General features: G+C 35.0%; 1 protein-coding gene across 1 annotated transcript; it reads right to left on the reverse strand.

Annotated features, from left to right (window-relative positions):
- Nucleotides 1-10,662: 10,662 nt before the first annotated feature.
- Nucleotides 10,663-11,920, reverse strand: LOC128040475 (uncharacterized). Its single transcript, XM_052629232.1, has 3 exons — nucleotides 11,591-11,920; nucleotides 11,407-11,502; nucleotides 10,663-11,352 (listed from the first exon to the last, which is right to left on the reverse strand). The coding sequence occupies exons 1-3, from the start codon at nucleotides 11,918-11,920 to the stop codon at nucleotides 10,663-10,665; spliced, it is 1,116 nt and encodes a 371-aa protein (XP_052485192.1).
- Between the last annotated feature and the right edge of the window lie 345 nt (nucleotides 11,921-12,265).

A 12,265-nucleotide genomic window follows, 5' to 3' on the forward strand; every position in this document is an offset into this window, starting at 1 on the left:
TAGCTTTTCCTCGATTTTTATCCGTTTGGCACGTTTCTTGATCTAAATAATAATTTGCATTCAATTAAACCATTCAAATAACCTAACATAATTAATTCAAGCCTATAATCTATTTTAAGGTGAATTCACAAAATTACCCCTAACATTTTAACATTTATGCAATTTAGTCCCTAAATCCAAAACTTCCAATTTCATCATTTTTAACCATAAATCATGCTAGCTATTTTTTACCCAATCTTATAACAACCCATATTTATAAAAATTTAGAATATTTTCCTTGAATTTTACCATTTTCATAAATAAGTCCCTAAACCTTTAAATCATGAAAATTACTTAACAAAATATGTTCACATAACAACCAAGCTTAACAATCTATCATAAAACTTCAAAAACATATTAAACTCATCTATGGTACAATTTATAACGTTTAACAGTTTTACAATTTGACCCTCGGATTATCTAGATTAAGCTAATACAAACTCAAAAATACAAAAAATACTAAAAACTAACCTCAAAAATATAACCATGCACAAAGGAGAGCTTGGCCGAACCCCACACATTCAAAAATGATGGTTTTTCAGCACCAAGAAGATGAACATAAACAAAAATTGAAAATGTTTGCCTTTTGTTTATTATATTTTAACTTAATCTTATTTTATTTATTAATTATAACCTAGAAATTAGCCAAACTAAGACACTCACAGTATATACCATTAAATTATGGTATAATTTCCACATAAAATCTTATAAATTTAGTAATTTAATAATATAGCACCTTTAACTAATAAAATTTAACTTTTGTAACTTTTACGATTTAATCATTTTACTTAATTAGCTATTTAAACGTTAAATTTCTTACCCAAATTTTAATAAGAACCTAATAACACTCGTAAATATTTAATAAAATATTTATGAGATTGGTTTATAGAAACAAGGTCTCAATACCTAATTTTCTAAAACAACTTGACTTTAAGGATTTACCACTTGAACCTAATTACTCTTTCAAATAACATAATTTATCAAATCAAAATTTATCATAATACTATATTTGATTCATAAATATTAAATAATAATATTTACAAACTCTCTCATTAGATTTGTGGCCCCGAAACCACTATTTCCAGCACCACTGAAAAACAGGTTGTTACAATGGTACTTTAGTGGAATGACTTCATGACTAAATAATATTGTTATTAATAGAAGAAGAGGAAAAACTTGATTAAAAATTATATGAACCCAAATTATAAATGTTCAATCATTCCCTCCACTAGCTTGATAAAATCTTGATGGTTTGCATTAATTGATGATATGAAAAATGTGAAACTACAAACTAGAGAAATAGGCCGTATGTATCACCATCCGCAATGAATGTATTTTCTCGCTATGAACAAGAGATGATTAAGTAATTAAATTAATTAATTTAGATTATTATTTAATTAATTTGTAATTAAATAATTGAAGTCGAAGTAAAAATTAAATTAATTTACTCATAGATTCTAGTACGGTAAAGTTGTGATGAATTTAACATATTAGAATTGAGTTGAGAAAATAATTTAATTAATTAAATGGATAAATAGTATTTTGGGCATAGGAAATATATTTATTAGGTTGAATAAATGATGTGAATTGGTTTAAACATCGGATAACGCATATAATTGATTAGATAAGGGACGAGGCTCAGATAGGCACAAATAAAGAGGAGGAACAATAAACCCTAGTCTAAGAGAAGGGTATTGCCACCACCCCTACTAGTACTCCTAATGAGAGTCGATTTTTCTATTACAATATTATTATTTCATTTACATTTCGTTCGACTGAAACCCTTGTTATTTTTTCTATAAATATAGACTAAGGGCTAGGTAAAAAGTACACCACATATATATTGATATTCTATCAAAATATATTCAATTTTTTTTCAAATAAATTCTATATTTTGATAAAGTTCGTATTCAATTTCTATTTCTTGAAAGTTTCACTAAAGTTTTCATCGATTTGCAAATAGAGCCCATAGTCTAGAAAATTGAGGTTGAGATTAGCGGAGAAAATAGAGTGGTTGAAAGCCGAGATCCACTGAGTTTGCCTAATCCAAAAACACAACTACAATTCATGTAATAGGTTTATTTCTATAAACATCATAACAGTTCAGTTTTAAAGAAAAAATTTAAATTTTGTTCTACTTATTTTCACCATTTCAAATTGATTTTCCAACACGAGTTCATAAAATATTTGAGCTTCATAAAGCCCGAGACTACAAAAATTTGATCCCAAGAAAGCTCGATTCCAAAAGAACTTGAGTTTGAAACTGATTTGGCTCGATCTTGAGATATATTTGACTCAAAGCCTGAATTTATAACTGAACAACCATAATATACATTAATAATTTAATAAATGTTAAAGTCCCATTAGTTAATTTGATAAAGTAGTAAGTTTTATTTGAATTTCCATTGATGAAAGATTGAGGAAAATTTTAGGTTAAAGATTAAAATTCATACATGTTGATACTTGTTAAGATTATAATAGAGCATGTTAAAATTGTAGTAAAAATCTTAAATTAAGCTTTAATCAAGCTTAGATTATAGTTAAATTATGTGTAATTAGGGATTTATTTGTAAAGAATAAAAACTTTAAGGGTTAATAATAAATAATGGTTGTAAGAGGTTCTTGTACTATATTTATAGAGATGGATTTAAATTCGATTCGATGGATTATGAGATGCGAACGTTTCAGAGATGAAGGCTATTACCGACTATAATTAATTAAGTGTAGTCATGTTTAATTATCATAGTTCTATGTCCAAATTATATATCTAATGGATTTTTTGTATATGAATTTATTGTACGTATCTAAAGATGACGTTGGGATATCGAACAACAAAGGGAAAGGCAAAGCCATCGGCGAATAGCAAATTAATTCGAGTTTGCTAGATAATATTATATATTTATAATGATTCGTTAAATGTTTGGAAATGGTAAACTACCTATGAGACTATGCTAGGAAGGTAAGCTATTGCCTCACCAACTAGCTAATCAGACGTGAGCCCCACATTGGGCAAATTCCTCTTTTTGCTCCTCAGCCTACGGGGTATTAGCAGTCGTTTCCAACTGTTGTACCCTCCTAAGGGCAGGTTCTTACGCGTTACTCACCCGTCTGCCACTGGAAACACCACTTCCCGTCTGACTTGCATGTGTTAAGAATGTCACCAGCGTTTATCCTGAGCCAGGATCGAACTCTCCATGAGATTCATAGTTCCATACATATATACTTGAATATGTGAATTGTGATCGTTTATTGGATTGATTGTATTTATATATGTTTGCTTGATGACATCGATACTTGATAATGAGATATTGTCCTATTAACATTGTCGAATAAAGTCACGAGATAGTTGGCATGCCATAGGTTTCGTATTGGTAGGTGGGAGATTCAGAGCTATGAGAGTACATGTTATGGTCGTTCTTGAAGACTCTAGGGGTCAAGAAAGTATCACCAAATGAAATACCCTAAGGTTTCCAATGTACTCTAGTGTGATTGGTGGAATCGGTGCATTTATGCCTGATTAGCACTTTAGTGCATATTTAGTGTGATGGTGGATTGATTCAAGTATCCGTCCTTTAATTCGATTTCTATTAAAAAGGTATTAAAATTTAATATGGTTTGTTGGATGAATGTATAGGTGAAATGTGATAAAAATTTTGACATCGTACATGGTTTTAATATGTTAAACTAGTTGCAAATACCCTAAGGGCGCATCGAAATAAATGTCATGTAAAAGGATAAATCAATTATATGAATAAGATGGAATGATAAATAATTACGAAACCAATAATGATCTAATTAATTATAGGTGTATACATATAGATGATGTTGATGTTGAAATGGTTGTTGGTTAAATTGATTAATCTTGTTACTTAGTTGTTTTTCAACTTTATTATGTTTATAATTGAATTCTAATTATGTTAGAACTAGTGAGTATACATTACTCAACATATAGATTTTTTTACTTAAATGTGCAAGTCTTGGATAAAAGCTATAGTATATTCATGGTCAAGCATCCAACTTGAAGGCTTAGCACGGAAGTCATCTCAAAACTATTTTGTATGTATATATGTGTTTGGGTCTTGTAACGCCCCTACCCGACCCGAACGTCGAATCTGAGTACGAAGCATCACATTTGAACCAGGTTGATGTACATGTTTAAATCTTACTGTTTAAAATCATTCTCTATTACCTATTTACTTAAAAACATTTACAACAGAGATAATAATTTAAAGTAAGAGTTCACGTTCTCATCTCTGGACTTAATGGGAACTCTTTAGTTACAATACGTTCGACTCTTAGGCAAAATTTCTATTGGTACCCCGTTTTTACGTGCATGACTCCATAATGATGGTGATACTTGTTCGAACACGATCTGGCTTGATCCTTCCTCGAGTTCCTAAACCTAAAAATCCTGCAAAGCACAAGCCAACACTTTGGTAAGTTCAATGAACTTAGTGAGCTCCTTTACTGCATTACACTAAAACAGACTCCATGTAACACCCCTTACCCGTATTCCTTAACGGAACAGAGTATGAGGTATTACTAGATTTTTTTAAAAAAATTCGGCAGCATTTCTGCTTATTTTTACATAAAACCTCCTGCAATATCTCAAACAAAATTTCAATATTCCCAAGCAAATTCAGTTGTATAATCATACACAATTTAACCATTAATAAACACCACAATTTAAACCGAATCATAACATATATATATATACATAGTTACGCCACATTACATAAAGTCGTCTATACATGCCATATTTAGGAATACTAGTTGCAAAATACCCAAACGTTGATGATAGTGTGGATGATTGTGCGACTCGTCCAAGTTCGGGTTGATGGATATCACTATAATCAAGGGGAAAATGAAAACGAGTAAGCATATAGCTTAGTAAGTAAACATATGACAAATAAATAAATTTCTCACATGATTCCACCATAAAACAATTTTAATCACAAATTAAATCTATTGTTTGTTCAATTTCCAGCAAACTGTTTTTCTGCGTCATGGTCACTAATTTATTTTTATCTGGAGCTACAGGTCTCGAAATTGAATTCTGTAAATTTTCCCTGAAACTAGATTCATATAAATTTGCACCATAAAATTTTCAGAATTTTTGGTCAGGCCAATTAGTACAGTTTATTCATTGAATCTTCCCCTGTTTCACTGCCCGACAGTCCTGCCTTCCCTTACTAAAATTCACATAACTCTCTGTAAAAATTTCAAAAAATGTTCTCGTTTGTTTCTATTAAAAATAGACTCAATAAGGAATCTAAGTATATAAATTTCAAGCCATAACTAATTTTGTAAAATTTTTGGTGATTTTCCAAAGTTGGAATTGGGGATTTCGAAATCAATCCAACCTGTTTCAATAAAATTCAAATATCCCCAAATATACAACTCTTTTGATTACTCTGTTTCTTTCATATAAAATTAGACACATTCAGATTCAATTTCATATATCATTCAGCCTCTAATTCATTTTCCACCATTTATGGTGATTTTTCAAAGTTGTCCAACTGCTGTTGTTCAAAACAGTTTTGTGTTTACATTGTTTCTTTTGTACTTTTGATATTTCCTCCCATCACATACATGGGTTGATTAAATATCAAACCCAATATTCCTCCCATAAACTCGTCCACCATATACATATGTTCACCTTCCCAATTTACTTGTTGAACACTCGGAATGTTAACCGTTATCGGTGGATTCAGCACTTAGCAACCACCAATGAATCGGGGAATCAGCAAGCAGCAACCCCTTGGGGGAATCAGCACTTAGCAACCCCCTTCACATTTCAGATGCGGTGGGATCAGCACTTAGCAACCACCAATGAATAGGGGAATCAGCACTTAGCAACCCCTCGGGGGAATCAGCACTTAGCAACCCCCTTTCACATTTAAAATACGGTGGGATCAGCACTTAGCAACCACCAATAATTAGGGGAATCAGCACTTAGCAACCCCCTTTCACATTTAAAATACGGTGGGATCAGCACTTAGCAACCACCAATGAATCGGGAATTAGCACAAGAACCCCTTTATATGCAATATGCTCGGCCTATTAAGTGTTCAACCAAAACCCGTGTTTTACCACACCTTACCACCTTTCCCAATTTAACAACATTTTAGAATTTTGCCAAACATTTATTCTATGTTCAATTAAATCTCAACTTATATTGAGCGATATCCAAATAATGCATTAAATCACATGTTTACTTACCTCGGTGCAAAATATCGTAATTTTGCACTTTACTCCACTATCTTTTCTTTTCCTCGTTTGAGGTAGTCTTCTCGTCTTTCTTGATCTATAATAGCAAAATTAACTCATTTAATGTTCACATTTATTAAAATAATCCTCCACCCAACTTTTTGAAAAATTACAATTTTGCCCCCAAACTTTTGCATATTTACATTTTTTCCCCAAGGCTCGGAAATTAAACTTCATCTCATATTCTTATGTTTTATGACATGCTGAACACTTTTCCCTTCTATGGCAACATCAAATTCTCACTCTAACATGTACTTATGAACATTAGGTATTTTACCGATTATGTCAATTTACCGTTTTAGTTTAAAATCGCTTAGCTAAAGTTGTTCAACATAATTTCTAGCTTCATATTCCACCATAAAACAGCAAAATAAACACTTTTCACCTATGGGTATTTTTCCAAATATAAACTCTAACACGAATTATTGCTAGAATAAGCTAAATTAAGCTACCGGGATCTCAAAAACGTAAAGAACATTAAAAACGGGGCTTGGAATCACTTACTATCGAGCTTGGAAGCTTGAAAACCGTAAATATGGCTTCCCCCTTGCTGATTTCGTCCTAATGAAGAAGATGATGATTTTTTATTCTTTTTCCCATTTTATTCTTTTTATTACCAAATGACTAAAATGCCCCCACTTAAAAAATCTATTTCACCCATTTCTTATGTCTATTTTTGTCCATCAACCACTAATGGTCTAATTACCACATAAGGACCCCCAACTTATAATTTCATAACAATTAGACACTTCTAACATATAGAACTCAACTTTTGCACTTTTTACAATTTAGTCCTTTTGACTAAATTGAGTGCCAAACGTCGAAATTTTCGAGCGAAATTTTTACGAAAATTTTACGTGAAATTGTAGACCATAAAAATATAAGAATAACCATATTTTCCTCGTCGGATTTGTGGTCCCGAAACCACTATTTCGATTAGGCCCGTAATCGAGTGTTACAACTCTCCCCTTAGGGATTTTCGTCCCGAAAATCTTACCTAGGAAAAAGAGGTTTGGGTACTGTTTCCTCATAACTTCCTCCGGTTCCCACGTAGCTTCTTCCATTCCATGTTTTTGCCACAACACTTTCACTAAGGCTACACTTTTATCCCGTAACTGTTTGACCTCTCGAGCCAAAATCTTTATTGGTTCCTCCTCATAAGTCATATCCGGTCGAATTTCAATCTCTGCAGGAGAGACTATATGTGAAGGATCCGAACGATAACATCGCAACATCGATACATGAAATACATTATGTATCCTTTCCAACTCTGCCGGTAAAGCTAATCGATAAGCTACTGGTCCAATTATCTCAATAACTTTATACGGTCCAATAAAACGTGGACTCAATTTGCCTTTACGACCAAATCTCAGAATTTTCTTCCATGGGGATACTTTCAAGAACACTTTATCACCCACTTGAAACTCAATTTCTTTCCTCTTTAAATCCGCATATGATTTTTGCCGATCCGAAGCATCTTTTAAACAATCACGGATTATTTTCACTTTTTCTTCAGTTTCTTTCACCAAATCAACTCTATGAATCCGATTTTCACCGAGTTCGGTCCAATATAAAGGAGTTCTACACTTACGCCCATATAATGCTTCATACGGTGCCATTCGTATACTCGACTGATAACTATTGTTATAAGCAAATTCAACCAATGGTAGATATTTCTCCCAATTGCCTTCAAATTCTAGAACACAACACCGGAGCATGTCTTCAAGAACTTGAATCACTCTTTCTGATTGCCCGTCAGTTTGCGGATGGAACGCAGTACTAAAGTTCAGTTTCGTACCCAGAGCTTCCTGCAACTTTATCCAAAACCTCGATGTAAACCTCGGATCTCTATCCGATATAATAGATTTAGGCACCCCGTGTAATCTCACTATTTCAGCAACATATAACTCCGCCAACCTGTCAAGTGAGTAATCAATGCGTACCGGAATAAAATGGGCTGACTTTGTCAATCTATCAACAATTACCCAAATAGCATCTTTCTTCTTTGGAGTTAAAGGCAATCCTGTCACAAAATCCATCGTGATACTATCCCATTTCCATTCTGGAATCATTATCGGCTGAAGTAAACCCGATGGTACTTGGTGCTCAGCTTTCACTTGTTGACAAATTAAACACTTTGATACAAATTCCGAGATGTCTTTCTTCATGCCCGGCCACCAATACAATTTCTTCAAATCATTATACATTTTCATACTACCTGGATGAACTGACAAATCACCACTATGTGCCTCGCATAAAATGGTCCGGATTAACTCATCATTTCTCGGTACACATATTCTATCCCGGAACATCAGGAAATCATCTGAACCAATTTGAAAATCTGAGTCAACACCTGCTTCACACTGAGCTCTCCTGGCTTGCAATTTACTGTCATTCTTTTGAGCTTCCCGAATTTGCTGAATAAATAACGGTCTAACTCTCAATTCAGCCAAAATTGAACCATCATCAGATAAAGTTAATCTCGTACTCCTAGTTCTCAAAGCAAATAAAGATTTTCTGCTCAAGGCATCAGCAACCACATTAGCTTTCCCGGGGTGATAATCAATCACTAACTCATAGTCTTTAATTAGCTCGAGCCATCTTCGTTGCCGCAAATTCAAATCTTTTTGACTCATTAAATACTTCAAGCTCTTATGGTCAGTGAAGATTCGGCACTTTTCACCATACAAATAATGATGCCAAATTTTTAAAGCAAAAACAATGGCAGCCAATTCTAAATCACGCGTCGGATAATTCTTCTCATGCGGTTTCAGTTGTCTCGAAGCATAAGCTATTACTTTGCCCTCTTGCATCAACACACACCCAAGACCATTCAACGATGCATCACTGTAAATTACAAACTCCTTCCCTGACTCAGGTTGTACCAACACTGGTGCCTCGGTCAATAAAGCCTTCAATTTCTCGAAGCTTTGCTGACATTTATCAGTCCATTCAAACTTGACATTCTTCTGTAGTAACTTAGTCATAGGAGAAGCAATCATCGAGAATCCCTTGACAAAGCGTCTGTAATACCCGGCTAAGTCCAGAAAGCTTCTAACTTCAGATACATTCTTTGGTGGTTCCCAATCAACAATTGCTGAAATTTTGCTTGGGTCAACCCGAATACCTTCACTTGAAACTATATGTCCCAAGAATCCGACCTCCCGAAGCCAAAACTCACTTTTCTGAATTTAGCATAAAATTTCTTTTCTCTCGAATCGCAACACGGTTCTCGGATGCTCAGATGCTCGGATTCATCCAGAATAAATTAAAATATCATCTATGAACACCACCACAAATTTATCCAGATATGGCGAAAAATTCGGTTCATTAAATCCATAAAAATAGCCGGAGCATTAGTCAACCCAAAAGGCATTACCAGAAATTCATAGTGTCCATACCTCGTTCTAAAAGCAGTTTTCGGCACGTCGGACTCTTTAACTCTCAACTGATAGTAACCAGACCTCAAATCAATCTTTGAAAACACTGTTGCCCCTTTTAGTTGATCAAACAAATCATCAATTCTCGGCAAAGGATACTTGTTCTTTATAGTCACTTTGTTGAGCTGACGATAGTCAATACAAAGTTTCATAGAACCGTCTTTCTTTTTCATGAATAGCACAGAGCACCCAAGGAGAAAAACTCGGTCTTACAAATCCTTTATCATCAACTCTTGTATGGCGAGCCTTTAATTCTTTCAATTCATTGAGCCATCCGATACGGTGCAATAGAAATCGGTGTAGTACCAGGTAACAAGTCAATAGAAAACTCAACTTCTCTAATCGGAGGTAACCCAGGCAATTCCTCTCGAAATACATCTCGAAATTCACGGACTAAAGACGATTCAAGCTTCGACCCAGTTATATCAGTATTCAACACATAAGCAAGATAAGCTTCACATCCCTTTCTCAAGTATTTCTGAGCAGACATGTGTGAAATCACCATAGGCAATTTATTCGGCTCCTCTGTTTCAACCCGAAGAATTTCACCGTTTTCACACTTTAATTCAAGAATTTTCTGTCTACAATTTACCTTGGCATCATGCAATATCAACCAATCCATCCCCAAAATAACATCAAACTCATCAAATGGTAACAACATCAGATTAGCCGGGAAACAGTAACCTTGAATCATCAGAGGACAATTCTTGCAAACCTTATCGACTAAGACACATTTGCCTAAAGGATTTGATACTTTAACTATAAATTCAGTATTTTCAACAGGCAACTTCTTACTAGACACCAAATTCACACATACATATGAATGAGTAGAACCAGGGTCAATCAAAGCAACCACATCAATATCATGAAGAGAAAATGTACCAGTAATCACGTCAGGAGATGAGGCATCCTCTCAAGTGTGTATGGCATAAGTCCTGGCAGGCGCTCTAGTGTCTGATCTCCCAGCTGCATCTTTCACCACACTTTGACCACTGGCTTTGCTCCCAACATTCCTCGGTGGTCTGCCTCTACTAACAATATCACCCGATCCAGCTCTTTGCAATTTTTCTTCCTCTATTCTCTCAGGGCAATCTCTTATATAGTGTTCTTGAGAACCACACCTGAAACAAGCTCGTTTAAATCCCCAACACTCACCAGTATGTCGCCTGCCATACTGTTGGCACTCAGGTCTAGTATTTCCCACATTGCCCACACTTGCCACCGAGGTAGCTTGAGTTCTGGCTCCAGAATACGACCTCCCTCGGTCTCTACGTGAGTACCCAGCTGAACCAGTTGGTCGTGGATCTATCCCTTTAAGCTTCTTCGATTGGGGTTGAAAGGTCCTGCTCATCGACATTTTTCTTACATCTCGAGCTTCCATCTCCGCTCTTCTCTTTTCCTTACTCAATTCTTCAGCCTTGCAGGCTCGATCAACCAATACCACAAATTCTTTTAACTCTAAAACCCCAACATGCAATCTGATATCTTCGTTTAGCCCCTCTTCGAATCTTTTACACATCATAGCCTCTGTGGGCACACATTCCTGGGCATATTTACTAAGCCGGACAAACTCCCGTTCATATTCTGCTATTGACATTCGGCCCTGTTTCAATCCGAGAAACTCCTTGCGTTTCTAATCAATAAACCGCTGGCTTACATATTTCTTTCTGAATTCCTCCTGAAAGAAGTCCCAGGTAACTCTTTCTTTTGGAACCACCGATATTAACGTTTTCCACCAACGGTATGCCGACTCCTTCAGTAAAGACACAGCACATTTCAAACATTCCTCAGGAGTACAAGATAATTCATCAAATACCCGTATAGTATTTTCAAGCCAAAACTCGGCTTTTAGGATCATCATCAACATTAGCCTCGAAATCTTCAAACCCCATGCTTTGAATTCTATCCACGGGTGGTTTACTCGATCTCACCAATTCAGCACTTCGTGGAGCTACGGGAACCGGTTGAGGAATAGGAGGGGGTGGAGGAGGTGGAACATTCGGATTTATACGGACATATTTTGTATACCAATCACTCATCATCCGAAGGAAGGCTTCCCGAGCCTCGTCCTGACTATGTGTCTCATGTCTACTCTCTTCACGCGCGGTCCCTTGTGCGGGAGCCGGCGCATTACTTTCAACATCATCTGCCACACTTCGGTCAACGTCCATTTACTATATAAAACAAAATTTTAAATTGTCAGAAATCATCAAACTATCACAATATATTCATGGCATGTATAGACTGACTTTCACACATATTTTATTGGCCTGAGAACCGACTAAACCGTAGCTCTGATACCACTAAAATGTAACACCCCTTACCCGTATTCCTTAACGGAACAGAGTATGAGGTATTACTAGATTTTTTTTAAAAAATTCGGCAGCATTTCTGGTTATTTTTACATAAAACCTCCTGCAATATCTCAAACAAAATTTCAATATTCCCAAGCAAATTCAGTTGTTTAATCATACACAATTTAACCATTAATAAACACCACAATTTAAACCGAATCA

The sequence above is a fragment of the Gossypium raimondii genome, chromosome 4, assembly GCF_025698545.1.
Source record: "Gossypium raimondii isolate GPD5lz chromosome 4, ASM2569854v1, whole genome shotgun sequence".
Taxonomy (NCBI): Eukaryota; Viridiplantae; Streptophyta; class Magnoliopsida; order Malvales; family Malvaceae; genus Gossypium; species Gossypium raimondii.

Coding starts and splice junctions, on each gene's coding strand:
- LOC128040475 (XM_052629232.1), bottom strand. CDS start 11,920: ATGGACGTTGACCGAAGTGTGGCAGATGATGTTGAAAGTAATGCGCCG. Junction 11,503..11,590: donor ATGATGATCCTAAAAGCCGA/GTTTTGGCTTGA, acceptor TCTTTACTGAAG/GAGTCGGCATACCGTTGGTG. Junction 11,353..11,406: donor AGGAATTCAGAAAGAAATAT/GTAAGCCAGCGG, acceptor GGATTGAAACAG/GGCCGAATGTCAATAGCAGA.